At 47.3% G+C, this 20,009-nt stretch overlaps 1 protein-coding gene across 2 annotated transcripts in view; it reads right to left on the reverse strand.

The window, feature by feature from the left end:
• The window catches only part of LOC146183174 (uncharacterized), a 124,251-nt gene that overhangs the window by 67,051 nt on the left and 37,191 nt on the right, over positions 1–20,009 (reverse strand). For both annotated transcript variants that reach the window (XM_084608697.1, XM_084608696.1), the window contains exon 3: positions 9,716–9,859. In XM_084608697.1, the coding sequence (XP_084464823.1) occupies positions 9,716–9,859 (144 nt within the window). The remainder of the gene's footprint in view (positions 1–9,715; positions 9,860–20,009) is intronic.

The raw sequence follows: 20,009 nt of genomic DNA on the forward strand, positions 1-20,009 counted from the left end.
CCCTTGCATTCTGGAAAGAAATATATTGGACAGACAGGAAGATGCCTCAATGAAAGGATCAGAGAGCACGCTAAGGCAATATCGGACAAGTCTGGCACAAATTGGCTGTGCACTGCAAAGACTGCGTTGATTGTAGAGACCAAAAATGTCCGGCTGACCTTCCCAATGTTAAGGTTATGGAAAGGATGATGGACAAGTTAGCCAGAGAGATTTATGAAGCATATGCAATCTGTGACTTGGGAGACCAATGTGTCAGCATGCCATCAGTGGTTTTGTTGAAGAAGGAAGTAGAATTTTTGCGCAAACCGGCAGGATGTTAACGACAAGAAAGAAGTTGGCTGCAGACGTAAAGTGAAGGAAGAAGTGAAGGAAGAAGATGTGCGATTTCCAGTTAATATAGTTGTCAGTGCAGCGTTGTCCTTATGTGCATGTGTGTGCCTCTTGTGCTTTGTGTTGGTGCTACCTGCTCTGCTAACTTCTACCAAGAGATGTGTGACCAATTAGCTCATCGTTCGACTCTATCTTTGACTTATTTGGCCAGCCATGCTGGCGGAAAGAGATGAGCGTGGTGCACTCTCTATCCCAACTTTGGGCATTACTGATATCCTGCATGTTCACAAGAAACACATTTGGAGCAGAAGCCACGACTTTGGCAGCAGGAAGCTTCACGGTGTCTACTCGATGCACTTTTGGAGGGATGCGAGACAATGCATCTGCTGTAGCCAACAATTTTCCGGGCATGTACATTATCTGAAACTGGTACAGCATTGTCTTAAAAAGCCTGGGTCTTTGCACCCTTGGAGGAAGCACATCAAGTTCAGTTTTGCCAAACAATGACACGAGAGGAAGGTGATCAGTCTCTACGGTGAAGGTGATGCCTCTGATGAACTCGTCGAACTTCTGGATGGCCCCCGCTGTAGCCAAGGCCTCTTTTCCTGTTTGACTGTACCTTTGTTCTGTGGCTGTCATTGCCCTTGAAGCAAAGGCTACTGGCCGCCATTCAGCAGTCAGTTGTGCTTGTAGCAGGACTGCTCCGAGTCCAAAAGAGCTGGCGTCAGCAGAGATTGTTGTGGCATACGATGGGTGGTACTTGGGCAAGCAGCGTTCAGACGCCAGAAGTTCTTTCACTGAACTGAATGCAGCTTCCTGTTCATGCTGCCAAGTCCAACTAGCATTCTTGTTGAGAAGGGTGCGTATCGGAGCAGTGGTTTCTGAAATATAAGGCAAGAACCTGGCAAGATGATTTACCATCCCGACTAAACGTCTGACACCTGCAATGTCTGTGGGAGGTGGCATTGCATACACTGCATCAATCTTGCCCAGGTCTGGCTTGATGCCTTGTGCTGAGATGACGACACCTAGGAAGGAGACTTCGGAGTCCTCAAAACAAGACTTTTTTTTGTTCAAGGTGACGTCTGCAGTTGCAAGACGAGTCAACATTTGCTCAAGTCGCATTGTGTTCCTGCTTGGTACGTACAAAAATCAAGAATATCGTCAATCATATTGACAACACCCTCCTGACCTTCAAGGATCCTGACCTTGAAAATACTCCGGGGTGGAAGTGATGCCGAAGGGCAGTCGGCAAAAACAATAGCGAACGAAAGGTGTGACGAAAGTTGTCAATTGTTGCGAGTCCGCTGACAGCTTGACTTGGTGGAAGCCTGCAGTTGCATCCAGCTTTGCAAAAAATGAATGCGTCACCCAAGAACTTGTTCAATGGTAGGCAAAATGTGTTTCCCTGAGAACCACTTTGTTTAGTCTAGTCAGATCAACACACAGAAGATACTTCCCGTTTTTTTTTGGTACTACCACCAGTTTGGCGCACCTGCAGTTGGTTTATCAATACAGCAAATCACGCCGTCACTTTCAAGGTTTTCAAGTTTTTGCTGAACAACTTCATGCAGTGGGATTGGTATCCATCAAGGTGCATTTGTATTAAGTGAGAACGGCACGACATTTTGTTTCAAGCGAAGGGTGTACTCATCTCTGAGCGTGCCGATGCCATGGAAAAGTTCAGCATGAAGCATTGGCTCAGAACTGTTGACAGTACCAAAAATTTAACAACCTCAAGCGCTTGGATGGCTGGTAGACCCAGTAAAGGTACTGAAAGTGACTCAATGACGTAAAGACGGTGGGAACTGGCCTTCCCTTGCCAAGACAGATGTGCCAAATACGAACCCCGTACACGCAGAGGTTGGCCACCGGGCCCCCCTGTCAAAATAGCATCTACCTTGGCAAGCTCAACCGGGACTCTGGGAAAGTTACTTGGGACTGCAGGAACCTCAGCCCCTGAGCCTACTTTGAACTGAGTTGTGTACTGTCGACTGTGACATTCACATACTTGGCCTTAGCTGACGACTCGAGAGTGTGCAATTGGATAGCATTGAGTTTGGCCTGCCTCGACTTCCTGGAGCGGCAAACTACATCAAAATGGCCTTTCTTACCGCAGCAGTTGCAAATAGAGCTCTTTGCCGGGCACTCTGAGCGTGCAAGATATGCGTGGCCGTGGAAGAAACAGACCGGAATGTCATGACAGCGTTCCAATTTCGCGTCCGTTAAGTGTGTTCTGGCGTCAACCGGCTGTCGCGAAAACTTTTGAGTCGCAGCATCAATATTGACCATGCCTTGTGAGGTAGCCCATGCGAGTGAGCGTTCCTTGCCACATTCTCGGAGTGACGAGCTTACGTCCAAGCTTCTTTGAGAGTTAGCTTCCGGGAGCAGCAAAGCTTTTCGGAGACGCGTGTCGAGCAATCCAACGACAAGCCTGTCACTGACCAAGCGTTCTTCCACCGCCGGTGACGGGTAGTTGCAACGTTTGACTAACTTGAACAGTTTGGCGTAAAATGCGTCGACACTCCACCAGGTTGTTGAATGTGCTTGTGAAAGCGAGACGCCTCAGAGTTCATTACAGGTATGCACAAAGTGCTCTGAGAAGCATTTAACAACTTCGTCGTAGAAGACTAACGCGGCAGCGCCGAGTGAAAAAGTGTCTAGCAGCGTGCAAGCTTCCGGGCCCATACAGTACAAAAGTGTACATACTTGCATGCCTTGCGGAGCGTTCCATAGTTCGGAGACAACGGCATAGTCCTCGAAGCGAGACTTCCATGAAGACAAACTTGCTGGGTTGCAGAAGTCGAACGCATCTGGTGGTTGCAGAGTGAGGCCTAGCCACTGGGCCCGCTGTACCTGCTGGGCACTTTCGTTCGGAAGCACCTTCTTGCCGTTGACAGTCGCTGAGAGCTGCTTCAGGACGAGTTTTTCATGCTGCTGTCCCTTCAAGCCACGAAGGTCGGGAGAGAGAGCCAAGCAACCACGGCGCTCCAGAACCAAACACAAAACTGCTTTACTCAAATCACCCCTAGCTGGGCTACAGCTTAGAAGGTGCCACTGGTAAGTCAATAGGTGGCGACCCCAACACTATTGGGCGCAAAGACATACCGTGGCGCCACCTCTAGGAAGTACCCGCATGACGAAGTAAGTGGGATAACGCACGTTGAATTGCTGCTGTAGGATGCTTTCCTAGGCAGTTTGGTTGTGTGTTAGCAATGTTTATTTATTTATTTAAAATGCTCCTCGGTCTGGGTCAGCTTATTTTGAGGTGCGAGACTCACTCATTCGACAAAAAAGCACTTCACTGAATAAGAGTTATCGAAGTTGGCGAGCTTCACAGCTACGACAACGCACGCCGGCTGCAGCATTGCTACTGTTAAGAAAAAAAAATAACAACTGAAGCTACCACACAACCAGTCAGATGTAAGCAGTCATTGCACAGGTAATAGGATTCCTCTGCAAGAGTAGAGGACGTCAGGAGCCTGACAGATGCTGAGTGCCTTCGCATAGCGCCGGCAGAAGCGGCATCTTTCACCTGCTCTCTTGAACGTAGTAGAGCAAACAAGCTTGACTGTGGGGATGACATGGATTAAATTTTTAGCAAGTGTAAAGACGTGCGTTCCACACAAAGAATTATTGCGCACTGACTACCGTCAATGGCACTCTTGGTTAGAGCGGATATTCGTTTTCCCCGCGCACGGTAGTTTTTTTGTTTTTTTTAACACATATCTCGATCAGTACATCACAGCATGCATGCAATGCTGTATCTTTCGTTTATTCATGGACTCTGTCATTTGAAATTACAACACTGTACTGGAGACGCTGCCTGAGACAACTCGCAATGCATACCGTTGCCCGAGGCGGCAGAATCTTCTAGTTCACTTCAGTGAAACCTCCGTGTCAACGCGTTCATTTAGAATAATTTGAGACCTTCTGGCCTTCGCACAATCCCTCCTTTCTTTGAGAGGGCACTGCTTCATGAAGAAGCCAGCATCTTTTCCATCCCTCAGGCAATAGTAGCGTTAGCTTCACAAGTGATAAGCGCAAATTAAAATGCGCACTCTGTTTCTTCTGCCGCTCACCAAACTTTTAGCGCCAACTCTATGGACGAAATATCGCTTACTGAAATGCCTGCTGCGCACAACATGAGAAATGATAACTTGCTGACTTGCCCATTCAAATTTTGAGTAAGAAAGGTTCTGTGAGTTTATGTTTCGGGCAGCTTGCGCCTGGTTCCCAAGCTTACGTCTGGGTACAGAGCAGTAACAGACCGTAGCAACAGCTTAAATAAACTTGAAGCCTGAGTAATAATGCAAGATCAAAAAGCGCAAGGCTGGCACTCTATATCAACCGAAACCGCAAAAATAAACTCGACTATTAGCTTTTAAAACGCACAAATTCAATCGAGCGTCTGCTTCAGCAACAGTAAGAGGAGTCACGTGATCCCACTTTCTCCCCTAGGTCGACACTAGCAGTGTTCGCTCCAGTGGTGGCGCTCGCACCCAATACAACAGCGCATCTTATATGCGTTTTTTTTTTTTTTTTTCATTTTGCGCAACGTCTCTAATAAAATGTGGGCGCAGTGCAGACAGCTTTAGAGCTGCTTAAATCTTTCTAATCAGTTTTAATGTGGCGCAAAGGCATCTAATAGATATGAGAGGTGCTTCGTATACAGTAGAAAATATAGTAGCCGGTCTCAGTTCCGCTCATCACAGTGGTGGACTGGCATCTATCGGTAATATCATTTGTTCCGATGCAATCGCACTGAAAATTTCGAATAAGATTTAAACAAGGTCGACGACAAAACAAGATCAGCCAGCGCTTTGTATTATTTGCATCCTATAGGGACCGGGCGCCCGTTGTATGGCGCCACCGTCGCCTCGGTGGAACAGCGCCACCCGCGGCAGAGTGCCGAAACAGCAGAATGGCGAGGCAGCTGAGCGGTGCAGTCGTTTCCGTTCTGCGAGGTGTTTTTGAGCCTGTCCCTACCCGTAGTTTTGCGGCGTGGCTTTGAGAGCTTTGAGCTGCGTTGAGTAATCGCAAGGAGTATTTTTTTGACGGGGAAATCTTGAAAAAGAAAAGAGCCGTTCTCGGCAGGGCGTGCATGTTTTTTTGTTTTTTTTTGTGTGTGTGTTTTTTTTTTTTAACCGCCCGGCGCATGGTATTTCTGTTATATACTCGAAAATGCCGCGCGCGTGATTTCAGCATGCGCTAGGAACACCTTCGTTAGGCACTTGTTAAGGCGACTTCGAAGACGGGAATTGCGCCTGCACTGCATGTCTACCTTATATTAGGTCTAGTCGGAATCTGCCTGAAGATCAAATACCGCCGAGCTGTGTAGCCGTGTAGTAGTGGTAGTTGTAATGGTCAGCGTTCGTGTAAAATGAAAAAGATGCTGCACCTGTCTTTTTTGGTAATAGCTAGGCTCAAACGATTCAGAGCAGAATAATAGCGAATGACATTCCAGTTTCAACCTTGCAACGAGAGCTGTAAAAGGAGAAAAATAAACAAGGAAGACAAAAGTAGGATCCTATTTATGGTTGGAATAGCAAACACACATATACTTTCATGACTTCCCGCACAATTACGCTACAATAGCTCACTGAACCCGGCCTTGAAACCATCAAACTTAATCATAATATAAGCCAAATGAGTAATACCACCTCAGCATCATTTTTACATATACGGCAATGGTCTTGTTGAACACGTCGGAGCTGCTACATATAATTGACTTAGAAAATATTATACTATGCATGCCTTTCTCCCGACATGCTGCGGAGGTTGTGAAAAGAAAAAGAAATTAAATTTCCTGCTAGCGTTCTCTCAGCGCAGGAAGTTCAATGCGATTGACTGCACCTGCCTTGAACAAATGAAGGCAATAGTCCAATACTGTCAAACTGTTAAATACAATAGAAAAAAAAACACAGTGTGATGTGTTGTAAGATAAGCCACCAACAACTAAGAGAGCATTCTATTGTTAAATGAATCCCTCTGATGGCTCGTTCGCTAAGGTGGTCTACTTTCTCAGCGTACCACGAACTTGCGGGGCCAATACCTAGCTGACCTCGATACCTGATGAGTGTGAGGGGACACGACCATGTATGTAGTTTTCTATTTGCACGTAAAGGAATCCGGATAACTGAAAGCCATTCCTTTTACAACTTTGTCACTGCAGCTTGCCGGACTACTGCTAAATCTGTTTACATTGGCCATACCTAGAAGCAATTTCTGAGAGAGGTAAAATGGTCTTGTCATATTACGCCACAATCAGGAAATCTCACGTTCACTAAAACGCCGATGAGAAACACATGTATTTAGGCGGGCCAGAAAATGGACACTGCTGAGAAAATACGTAAAGCCGTGTCAGGTGCAACGTGAATGCGAAAAAAAAAAAAAAAAACTGCTACACGGCCTTCGAAATTAAAAAAAAAAAATGCTACGTTTATGCTCGTTTCCACAAATTAAATTGTATTTTTTTTTCTTTTTGGACTTTTACATGAAGCGGATAGCAGATTTTGTGACCGTGCGGTATTGACTGAACTGTGAAATGAGTGATTTTATTAGGCGAAATGGACATGCCACAAACAAATGTTAACAAATTCTGAGAGCATCAACGCAGAGCTCTCAGCGCATTTTCATTGGTTGACAAACGAAAAGAGGAAAAATGACAAGATCATACCAATAGGAATTGTTCATGTCTCGATCCTATATGCTCTTTCTGTTAAAGGTCCCCAGAAAGGGGTCACAAAGAAGGGTAAACAACGCCACAACACTGATAGTTATTGAACCACCCATCATTCTCCCGCAAAAATTTTCGATCTAGCTTCTGCAACACCAGAGATATTGGCGATTAAAAATGACCCTTCCAATTTTCCCCCTCAACTCGTACGCCGAAGGAGCCATAAAAAAACAAAGAATACAAGCAAGTTCAAAGCTCCGCCCAGACATACGTCACTTCAACGAACTTCCGGTTGCCGCGCACTCGGTCGCTGGCGTACTCGCGCCAACCCGTCCTCGCTTGCACACGCCTGAGGAGTTCGCCAGTTCGCGCAGCGACGGTTAGTGTAACCGCGAACCCGTGGTTATCCTATGTTACACGGCGGACCAAACCATGGTTGCACAACTAACCGCGGTTACCGCAAACCGAGCTTGACGACCTCGGTTTGCGTCGTTAACCGAGGTTATGACGGCGTCTGTTGATGGAAGCTACTCGTCGGCGCCCGAGTGCGCGAAACGTACGAGCGGGTCTGCTTCACAAAGTTATTCATTTGCCCACTGTATCACGTTTAAAGATCGATGTATAGATTATGGTGCCGCCCGACGTATTCGATTACGGCCGACAGAGCAGCGACTGCGCACTGAAGCCTTGTCGTGCATACAGTATCGTTTGAACGGCTGGTTGCTGAGCAGAACGCAAAAAAATATGCGGCCTTAGCTATGAAAGTACACGAGTTTGCAACGCTTGCAGCACGGGATGCCGCGAGCAGGCTGAGGTACGTTACACAATTACCGCGGGGGTGGAACGTGCGAGCGCGGCGAACGCCGGCGCCGTGCGTGACCGTCCCTAGTCGTCGCTAGGCTTATTGTTTCGCTTCGAAGCCGCGGCGGTCGACGCTTTGGAACATGATCAACATTGTCGTAAATCGTCTACTTATGAAACTGCCTTATAGTGATTCCCATCCTGCCATAGTAAAATAATTATAGGATTAACTCTGCCGACGCATTAATCGCAGAGCTAGTACGAGCAGATCGGATCAGCCGAAATGCACCAGCGGCAGCTGGCTTGAGCAGAAACTAGCTTGTATCACGGCTATCGCTCTTACCAGCAATTTGCTGCTGGTCAGCGATCCTTACGAGGGCTTCATACTTGATATTCGGCTCAATATTCCAGACGCCAACAAATTTTAGCACGCTTTATTTCGGACATTGGTGCTAACGATCCGCCGGGTCGTTCGCGTACGGTATGCGGGAGGAGGGGCCACAGCGGCGGTGTTTACGGCGGTCGAGGAGGTACTGCCATCGTGCGGTGCTTGATCGTGCTGTTGACGCCTCGTCGGACGACACTCCGATACTCCTGAAACCATGTTATATAAATAAGATATTTGTAAATGCAGCTTCGTTCTGCTGATCCCTGCGTCGCTTCGGTTGTTGCACTTAATGGGCAATGGCCACCTAACCGATAAGGGCGGCGAGCTGTAACAGCCCGCACAGAGTTCGAGCAGCGCACGAGCAGACGACTTTCGCAGCTACCGGAAGTGTGTTCGTGACGTCATGGTTGCAGTGACCGCAGCGAATGGCAGCTTCTAGCAAGCCTTGCCAGTCAACCGACCCGTGACGTCACGGGATTAGGAAATAGTTCCATGCGACACCGCCAAGCGACATTCCCTCTGCCCGCGAATTTCAAAAAACGCTGTTTTTAAAAATTAATAATAAATTGCTGGCTTTGCTCCAAGGAGTTATACTTTGCGTTAATGCTCACAAGCATGTGTTCTACACACTGAACACGTTTATCAGTGGTTTCTTGGGGGCCGTTTCCGTGGACCTTTAAGAGAAAAAAGTAAATTATCTTTGACTATGTCAGCGAAAGTATCCGCACAAACATTGTCTCTGCCCATCACTGAAGATCGTAACGCAGCCCGAACGACGATGGTGGAGCTGCCTTTTCTTTTTCCGTGCTGGGATTTTCTTGTACACAGGCGGGGAAATGGTAGCGTTGTAACTTACGCTGTTGGGTTACTTCGATTTCCAATTGTCAATAAAGTGACTACAGATGAAGGAGTGCGGCTTCGGCTCCGAGACTCTCGTGCCGTCACTCCTGGGGAACAGAAGGCACAGAGCATCCGGTAGCAAGCGGAATTTAAAAAGTTCGGCACTTTCCATGACCACACAGTAACCAAATATGTAGATTCGTGCCTTTGCCTTTCAAAGAACCATGCTTAGGTCACCCGCCACTCATGTTTCTGTGGAAACCCGTAGAAATGAATCGACTTAAAAACGTCCGACGAGTTTGCGTAGCTGCCAGTGGAGCCAACAACGCACCACGTTTCTTCAGCCTTGTTCGACCAGACTTCATTTCACTGGACATATTCACACAATTAACTAGCCCAACTTTCTGTTCTCTTGAGGATATATTCAGGCACGTCATCTAAACCTTAGGATTTCCAATTTCCACACAAACCAACGACAAACAGTACCCTCCAATGCGCTGGCAATGCGCCGACCGGGGCCGGCGCATTCCGGTGATTGAGCGATGCTCCGAGAGGCGGCGCCACCCGTTTTGCTGTCCGGTCCCTATGGTTACAGCACTTCAGTTATAAATCCAGTACTAGTGCAAACCTGCACTGGGGCAACCACACAGTGCCTGGAACCACAAAATACCACTGACCATATGTCGTTAGTCAGAAGCCAGATGTCTTCCATCAAACGTTTAAGAGGGTGAACAGGTTGGGGTGGCAAGGGAGTAGTTCTAATGTTGAGAGGGCACCTACGAAGACGTGCACGCTCCGCACCTGGAACTGGCAACGCCTTCCTGCAAGAACCATTCAGAAAATTAATTGTAGCTACTCACCTCCTGAAGCAACACAAATCTGACCCGTAACACTTGAAGCAAAGCGATAATTTAAACAGGCAACCTAGAAGAGTCAACATTAAATAACAAGACAATGCGTTAAGGTAAAACACCTTTAGCAAGCATTTAGAATTTTCTAGCCAAAATAAATGTGAACCACACTGTGATTTTAACTCACCATTCAACTAGAAAAACAACTGAATCATACTAAGTAAGCAATGAACTGAAATATACAGGATAGAATCACTTGAAACCAAGGAAACACTATTTGAGAAAATGTAAACCCAATCCAAATTATTTACCTATATGGGTGTGTTCAGATAAGAAGGGTAATCGAGGTGCTATGACCATTTTTTCTCTGTAATTTTTATATTTGGTGGACAAATGTCTCCACACAAAAGCATGGACCTTAGTTTTGCAAAGTACATCGTAGTTTTCTCAGGAAAAAATCGTATATCACGAAAGGTGGAAAACGCCGTTTTTGCCATTTCAAAAAGTTCCAAGTTTGGAGACCTGCTCCTTCTGCACTAGGATCTTGTCATCTATTACTTTTTACGCACTAAATCTATGCAACTTTTACTGTAATAAAACCTATTCGACAGCCACTTTGTTTTTGCAATCAGTTTAGTAAATAATGACAAACTGTGCTTTAGGAGCGGCACGCTGCAAAAATGTTTTTCAACCTTGCATATTGGCACGATTCCTGAAGTTCTTTGCACTAAAACTTTTTCTCTCTATTATTCTGGTTACATTCTTAATTTCCAACAAAATTTGGGGCTCTAGATTGCTAGGTGTGTTCTCTACAACGCATCAGAACCGCCCGAAATTTGAAAACAGCAAAAAAGGGGGGCAACTTTGATTCCAGCTTAAAAAAACATCTTCAATTTTTATGAAGATCCCTCTCAAGAATCCTCTGTACCTCAGATATATTAGATAGAAAAGCTGTTGCATTTTATTGTTTAAAATTAAAAAATAAATATAATACCTAGCGCTTGTTCTGAAAATTAGCAATATTCAACCCTAAATTCTAGCAGGACTCAATAAACTGTTGCCACTCAAACTTATTGTCTATATTATCCAGGCCTTGTTCTTTATTTCTGGAAAAAATTAAAGCTCTAGACTTGTCCGTTATTTCTCCGTATTATATTGAAATCAGCCAAAACTCAAAATTATCAGGAAATGAAAAAAATTGATTCAAATTTAAAAATTTACCCCCACTTACATTTTTATCAAAATCAACCTAGTTTCAGAGCAGTAAAATCCGTATTTGGAGCAGCTCACAGGAAAAAGAACTGCACTTTGCAGCATGAATTCAAATTTTGGAGCTGTTAAACAGAGAAGAAACCTTATCTTTGGGACAAAAAAAAAAAAAATGAATATCGGATCGTATGGATGTCGTCCAAGGAAAATCTAGCAAGGGCCACTTATCACAAGTGCTTGGCATATTTCGTTCAGGAATCCGGCATGCACCTCTTTCTATAAATAAGCGTTTTGTACTGCAAGGCATGGTATCACACATGCAACAAAAAAATGCGAGCCATAAGACCAAGCAGATTATTTTTTTCAAGCTTCATGGCGCAAAAAAAAAAAAATAAAATAGAGAACTAGAAAAAAAATTAAAAAGCCAGAGAATGCGCTTTTTTTTTTTTTGCAACTAGCGCGGTTTGACAATCTATATCAGGGGATCTTGCTCATAAGACTCTTAAAACAATTTTTTACTGTCTGCGAAATCCACAGCTTTTGTCGCGCGACAGCAGCTCCAGTAGAGCCCAATTCGAAGCTGTGACTGCTATCAGCCTGTGCCCAAAAGCGAGCGCAGTATCAAAAAATAAAACAGTGATTCAAAATCAAACACAGCAAAAAAAAAAAAAAAACGAAAATAGCGACCAAAAGGCGAAAGGGTAAATGCTGAAAACAGATACGAAAGCAAGTCGTAAGCAAAGAAAAGTGATGAGCGAGCGCGTCCTCTGCTGGCGATATACACTTTCAAGGGGCTAGTGATGACTCTGTAGTTTTGACTAGATATTTAAAGACGAGGTGGGCAATGACTCACGATATTAGGATATTAAGCTATAAATTTCGTGCACAGAGCAGACTTTACAACACTTCGATGTTCCGGTGCCCGTAAACCTTAATTTTGACAGTCTTGGGCTGCACTGCGGCATTACGGAATTCAAAATCTGCCTGCTGCATGTTTCCTGACATGCAGAAATATGCCACTGTATCAAAATGGCGAAGCTGTTGGACCCCTGATCTGAGCTCACAAAGGCTCTTCATGCATGGATGTAGTCAATAAGAGGAGCCGTTAACACTTCTTTCAAGTTCATGGAAAGTGGCTATTAGATCAATGTTTTACTAGCTACAGCCTGTGTGAAAAGTTGGAGCTCACGGGGTGATGTGACCAAACATTTTACCTTCAGGAGATCTGAAACAATGAGAATTCATTATGAGCTACGCGGTGTGGCTCCAACGTGATGTGGCTCGGAAGCAAACTACCTTGCTGGGTTAAAATAGGGTACAGAAAGTCTTCCTTGTGACCACAGCACACATCGCAATCATTGTACTACGCACTAGGCATTTACATAATTGTGTGCAGGGCTTAAAGCCAGGGGAGTCTTGGGAGGTTTCAGATCCCCCTCACGAGGACGTAGGGGTAGTATTAATCCAAAACAGTCAATCATTTTTTTTTTTGTCAGTGATGGTCGCAAATTTTTTGCTGTCGTTTCTAAAATTTCAGTGTGATTTTTAGCAAGATTCATTGCACGATTTCCAAAATTCGAGAAAGGAAAATAAAAATATTAGAGGGTCGCTTAGATGTCTGCTAACCCTTTGAGGGTTTTTACGGCGGCGATTTTCTGTCCCACAGGGTTTTTGATGTACCAGTATGGTTTTAATCCTCGGTTTGAAATTTCACATCCTAATGACGATGCATGCTCACTGGGAGGTGCTGCCACCCCCTAGGGCTTACAAGAAGTGCTTGAAATTTATGGCCCTGCATTCTTGGAAGATAAAGAAGATAAATAAGTGATTTGTAGCTTTGGCAACATGTGAGAAGTGCAAAATTTGATTTCTATCTTTATGGGCGCTTCTCTGCAGGGGATGAACAGGGCACTTCCCTGCAGGGAATAGACAGAACCGATTCCTAGCTACAGCTTGTGGCCCTGTCTGCGGCAAGGCCCTTGCGTGGTTTTGGTTATCCCCCCCCACTTTGTGATCGCAATGTAGGCAGGCAAAACTTGATTTTTATTTTTATGGCCACTCAGGCAGAAACGGATATTCATCTTTATTGGGGCTGCTGTTAGCTTATTTATCATGGAGGCTCACCAGGTATTCCTGCTCTCCTAGTTATTTCCTGAGGTTCCTGAGTTTGCACTTTGGAGCAATGTTGACTTTAAAATACGGTTCATAATATTTTTCTACAACTTTTCCCTGACTTTACTCATATTGAACACTCAAAATTCGCAATAAAGTAATTTGACCATCTGGGGAAGTTTTTTTCAAAACAATTCGACCCTCAAAGGGTTAAGAAGAGAATGGCGAAAGCCTACCCTTCCTCTTCTATCACTTGCCTCTTACTGGCATTCGTTGCAGGGCTACATATAACTATAGTTAGTTTATAGGAAAGGAAAGATGCAGTACCTGTCACACTTTCTCTGGCAAGTGCGAGTGTAGACGGTACACCATCACTCCTGTCGCGTGACGTTCCTTGGTGCATAAAGTGCATAAAGCATGTCACTAAGGAGCAACAATTTACGAAACTGAATATCACGCGAGCAATACACAGGCACTTCCGTGCGTGACAGGAAACGGCAGTCTGAACACAACGATGCATTCAAGTGCAGTTGACTGCAGAACCACCCCCAGCATTCCCTGCTCACTGGCCCCCTCTGTGGCGGCCAGTCGCGCCACTCAAAACATTCCAGTACACTCTAGTCAAGTCGATTTCATTTTTAGTCTCTCCGTTAGGACTTTTCCATGCCCATTTCCGGTTCTTGCATTTGCTGAAGAAGGTATTCATGATTCGTAAGTTATTGCGCTCTGCAAACTTGACTAGTAACTCCCCCCTGCTATTCCTAGAACCAATGCCATAGTCACCTACTGCGTGGTCTCCTGCCTGCTTTTTCCCTACCATGGCATTGAAGTCGCCCATTAGTACAGTATACTGCGTCTTTACTTTTCACATTGCCGATGCTACATCTTCATAGAAGCTTTCAACTGCCTGGTCATCATAACTACATGTAGGTGCATAGGCCTGTACAACCTTCAGTTTATACTGCTTATTAAGCCTAATTACGATGCCTGCAACCCTCTCATTAATACTATAGAATTCATCTATATTACCCGCTATATACTTATTGACAAGGAAACCTACTACTAGTTGTCGCCTCTCTGGTAAACCTCGATAACACAGTACATGCCCATCCTTCAGTGCAGTATATGCCTCATTCGGCCTCCTAACCTCACTAAGCCCAATGACATCCCATTTCATGCCCTCTAGTTCCTCGAACAGCCACTGCTAAACTAGCTTCACTAGCTAGGGTTCTAGCATTAAACGTTGCCAGGGCCAGTTTCCAATGGCGGCCTGTCCAGCGGAGCCAGGTATTCTTAGCACCCCCTGCTGCGTCACAGGTCTGACCGCCGCCGTGGTCAGTTGTTCCGCAGCCGCTGGTGACTGAGGGCCAGGGTTTTATGGAGCTTATCATAGGAGGTTGCGGCCAATTACTGCACCAGGGTGGCCAATACCTGTTCTGGTGAGGGAGTGCGTTGCCGGAGGTGTTCACCGGCATCAGGTCACACCCCAAACCTGTTGATGCAATTCCATCAACACACAGATTTTTTTTTTTTTTTCATCCGGTGGAGAATTGCGCGGCACCGGGATTTGAACCCCGGTCCTCTTGCATGCGAGGCGGATGTTCTACCGCTACGCCACCACTGCACTTTTGAATTTGTATGTTTTCTATGCCGTTTTCGTCCGTGTCGCGTTTTCGCTGCCCCGCAACCTTGCCAGCTGTGCCACTAGATGGCGCTGGCTGTGCCCTCCGCGCTGCACATCTCTTTTTGAGAAAATGGTTCTTTGGTGCGCATTTCTTCTGTAAGATCCGCACTGCGAAGATGTCTAGGCACGCGAAGCAAGTTATTGCGAACGTGTACGCTCAGAATAGAGCCCGTTTCTGCAGGAACCACTCTGCCACAAAATGAGCGCGGAGTGATATGCCTCCTTTTTTTTTCTTGCGGACAACTTGCGTAGCTTTCGCTGCGTTGCACCTGATGTATGAAACGGAGTATAGAGAGGCTGAGGTCCGCGGGAATCACTTTGAACCCGAAAAAGGGACAGATCGCCGCGACCCGAATAACACTTTTGAGGTTCACGATCGACAAAAGCCACATTCTGCCGTGTGATAAGCTCGAAGCCTTGCTTAATTTTCCGTCACCGACAAATTTAGCCGGTCTTAGACGCTTTCTGGGATAGGCAAACTTTTATCGCCAGTTCATCCTGGATTGCGCAACGCTGCAGGTGCCTTTGACAAAACTTTTGAACAAGGGTGAGCGTTAGAGTTGGGGTGCCGAGCAAGAGGTGGCACTACGAAACCTCATTAAGGTGCTCGCGGACACAGCTGAGTTGCAGGGACCAGGCCTAAACAGGGAGTTTGTGATTCAAACAGACGCGAGCGGCCTGGGCTTAGGAGCAGTGTTGCTTCAGGAGCACGAGGGCGTTCTTCGTCCGGTGTCATTTGCGAGCCGTTCGTTGACTCCGGCAGAGAGGAACTACTCGGTGACAGAGAAGGAATACCTGGCGATAGTTTTTGCTCTGCGGAAGTTCGACTACTACGTCGACGGGGTAGCATTTGTGATAGAAACCAATCACATGGCACTCATCTGGCTGAGACGGCTCAGTGAGCCGAGCGGTCGCCTGGCGCGTTGGGCCCTGTTACTGCAGCATTACGACTTCACCGTGCGCTATAGAAAAGGGAAAAACAACGCCGTGGCCGATGCACTCTCGCGAGCGCCAGTTCAGAAAGAGGAAGGTCATGCAACCGACCATCCAACAGCGAGCCAGAGTGAGGGACAGACCCGAGCCATAGCCCATGCAAGGAACGCGGACCAACCGTTCTCGGCGACAGCGTGAACCACGTGGACTATGCGAGTTCCGTGGGGATCGTGTTCAGCAGGAGGGAGCTGCTCGAAGCTCAGCAGAAAGATCCATTTTGTCGAAAGGTGTTCAACGGGCTCCGAGAGCTGGGCGGAGCGGTCGACGCGCACATGGGGGCAGCTGGTAATGCTGCCGGTGCAGAGCGCTTGGAAGCAGCTGCTAGTGCCGTGAGCGTGCTGGATTCTGACGGCGTCCTGCTGTGTCGTTCCCCTCCGAGAACGACACAAGAGAGGCGTTCAAGGTGGTGATACCACGAGTGTTAAGAGCAGCACTTTTGCACTACTTTCACGACTCGTGCATCGCTGGGCATGCGAGCGACCCCAAGACTTACACTAAGTTGTGTCTTTGCTACCTGGCCTGGCATGAAAAGGGATGTAACCCGTTACGCCCGATCATGTCATGTGTGCCAAAGTGTGAAGCCATGAGGCGGACGGCCGCCCGGCCTCATGCAGCCGATTAACAGCCAGACTCCCTGGCAAATCGCGGCGTGTGACATCATGGGACCGTATCCCATGACACCGAGTAGGAACAAGTTCATGCTGGTGATCACGGATCACTTTCAGCAAGTGGGTAGAACTTTTCCCCCTTAGAAAGCTGATGGCACGAGTGATCATTGAGAAGCTGATGGAGGTATTCACCAGGTTTGGTTTCCCAGAGCAGCTGATCACGGACAATGCGTCCTATTTCAATGCGAAGATGTTCGTAGATTCGTGCGATGCACTTGGCATTAAGCACAAGAAAATGACCACCTATCATGCCCAGTCGAACTCCACGGAAAGAGTCAACCGCAACATCAAGCACATGCTTGTCGCGTTCTCTGAAAGGCACATAGATTGGGACTCCTATCTGCTGGAGATCACGTTCGCTTTGTGGTCGACTGTTAATCGATCGACTGGGTATGCGCCGTCTTCTCTCAATCTGGGTAGAAAGCTGCCAAATCGGATGGACCGGGTTCTAATGGACAACAGGAAGACGCCAGTCGCTTCATCGGCACGAGCTGATTACGCGACACAGCTGCGCGCTAAAATGACGGAGGCCTTATGCAAGGCTCGCCACAACCCGAGTACTGCTAGGGCGCAGCAGAAAGCACAGTAGGACCGCTCGCATCAGGAAGTTCACTACAAAGTGGGCGACCTGGTGCTTCGGCGCCAACACGTTTTCAGCGATGCTAGCAAACAGTTTGCGGCTTCGGCGCCGAAATGGATCGTGCCGTTGCGCGTGCGAGAAAAGATTTCTTCGCTCATTTACAGGCTCGAAGACTTGTGGTCGAAACCGACAGGCGGACCCGTGCACATATTCGACCTGAAACGATATATGCAACGAGACGAGTGGGTAGAGGACGCAGCCCGACCCACGCCGCAGTCGAAAAACGAGCGCTGTGATCAACCAGTGAACAGCACGTCCCGCTATAACTTGCGCCGTAGGCAGAAATAGAATCTGCCTGCGCAGCCTAGAGCGAGGATGTCAGCCGGCGGGCAGTCTCGGCTGTTGCATGAGCGGACGGGCCGTTCATGCCAATCGCCAACGTAATACTGACTTGCGTTAACCATCATGACAGTCATGAGGATTGAGCCGCTAACCAGCACGCACTGTGTAAGTTGGTTATTTACATCTTTGTTGACCTTTTTCAACGTAGATAGAAAAGAAGCAGGGCACATTCGAACGACGTCGTTCGCCACCGAAAACCAGCCACCGCACAGCATCGTCAGGGAGCCGCCACCCAACGCCACACCCCGCTCAAGAAAACCGGCAACCACCTCGAGATGCCTGGCCGCCTTGTCTGCAGGCCACGCCGCATCGGAGCTTCCCACCCGCTAACCAAACGACGCCGCTGCTCGCGTGAGCACACCTGGCTGCTTTCACGAACTGCGCCGCAGCCACCAATCACATCAAGCGAATAGCGCAGTTGCGGCCCCATTACGACCGCAACCATAGGGCCTGGCCGGAAGACCATCACGGAGGCAATGTCGCAACTTGTGGCCTCGGTCCAGAAGCCAGCTGACCCAGCCCCACAGAAAGATGCGGCCACGGACCTGGCCTCAAGACAGCTACAACCGAGGTGTAGCAGGGCGTTCAAGTTCACCTTAGAGGCGCAGCCGCACTTGTGGAGGCTGATCTCGGGCCAACACCCCTCATCTATAGTCATTTGAAGGGAAGCCATGCCTGGAGCAGCAGACCGGCGGGGGCGTGGCGAGGACGTTGACGGAGATACCGACAAGAGCCAGAGGACCTCGCGATCAATCCCTGGATGGCTAGAGAAGATTAATTCCGGTTGTGCCCGCTTCTACATTCGGGAGGCTTCTTAAGGAGGGAAGGATGTGGGGTTACACATACATCCCACTGTCCTTTCTAACCGGCGACGGACGCAGCCGAGTCACGAGACGACGCGCGCTCGCCAGGAGAGGGTGGGGGAGATGGCACTTAGCGTTTCCCTCACTCCCCATACAATGCTGCGACACCACAGCATCACGCTGGTAACCTAGGGACGGGTAACATTCCAAACGCGAGGAGGAACGACTTGCTTCTCTCGTCTGGTCCCGAGAAGCAACCGATTACTTCTCGGTATTTGTGTAGAAGGATAAAACCGCGGTGCCTAGGAGAGGAAAGTCTCTTCTTGCCTCACCTGCACCCGGAGATCTTGACCCTCCCTACCGGTGGACAACTACGACGACCTGGTGAGCCACCCGAACTCTTATGTTATTGGATAGAACATTCTTCCGCAGTGTGTGTTGTTGCCTTGGGTTAGGGCTAATAAATTGTTGCCTAGCGTGCCCAGTTCGTTGCCTATTTCGTCCGAACCTGCCGTGGCTGCGACTTTGCGCCACGGGTTGGGGACACGTATCGCGTACGAGTAACGCCTGCGTGCAGTTGGTACGGGAGCTCGCCTACCCCGCCGGCTGTGCGTAGTTGTGACCCCATAATACTTGTACAACCTTCAGCTTATACCGCTTATTTAGCCTAATTATGATGCCGGCTACCCTCTCATTAATGCTATAGAATTTACCAGCAATATCCTTATGGATAAAAAAATGTACTCCTAGTTCTGGTCTCTCCAGTAACCCTCGATAACACCGTAGATGCCCGTCCTTCAGTATAATATTATTATTATTATTATTATTATTATTATTATTATTATTATTATTATTATTATTATTATTATTATTATTATTATCTATTTTTTAGTACCTCAAAGGCCCACAAGAGGCATTACATGACGGTGGGCTAACATCAAGTTACTATACTTTCGATGAATGACTTGTATGTGCCTCATTTGGCCTCTTCACCTCACTAAGCCCTATGATATCCCATTGCATACCCTCTAGCTCATCTAACAGTACTGCTAAACTAGCCTCACTAGCAAGGGTTCTAGCATTAAAAGTTGCCAGGGTCAGTTTTCCAATGGCGGCCTGTCCTCAGAGCGGGAATTGCACGGCACCAGGATTCGAACCACGGTCTCTCGCATGCGAGGCAGACGCTTTGCCTCTACGCCACTGCTACTCCTGCAGCGGTGCAAATCAAATAGCCAACTGAAAATCAAATCGAACATTTCCAAACACAGCAGCCGATGATTTTTCGGACTCCAATAATTCGCACTTGCGCGATATTTCAGACTTCATTCAGGAACCGTCACGTGCCCTACAGGAACACATACATTTTCTGGTCCGATATTTCAGACTATGATGTCCAAGAGACCAAATCTGGTGCCAACCATACTGTGAAGATCTTTTTTTGGCTGATGTTTCGTTTTTGTGGCATAACACAGAGGCGAGCAGACATCGTTGCAACAAACAACCGGTTTTGTGCGGCCGTGAAAGCTAGGTGAAGCAGTCATTCGGATGGACTAGCTTAGCTCTCTGTGCACCGCAGCCATTAGAGGTGGTGACAATAAGGTTAGTTAGTTATATATGTGGTTTTATGGCGCATAAGCAATTATGGCTATCATGTGCCAAACAGAGGGTT

The sequence above is a fragment of the Amblyomma maculatum genome, chromosome 7 (assembly GCF_055883805.1).
Source record: "Amblyomma maculatum isolate TAMU_Amacu chromosome 7, ASM5588380v1, whole genome shotgun sequence".
Lineage (NCBI taxonomy): Eukaryota > Metazoa > Arthropoda > Arachnida > Ixodida > Ixodidae > Amblyomma > Amblyomma maculatum.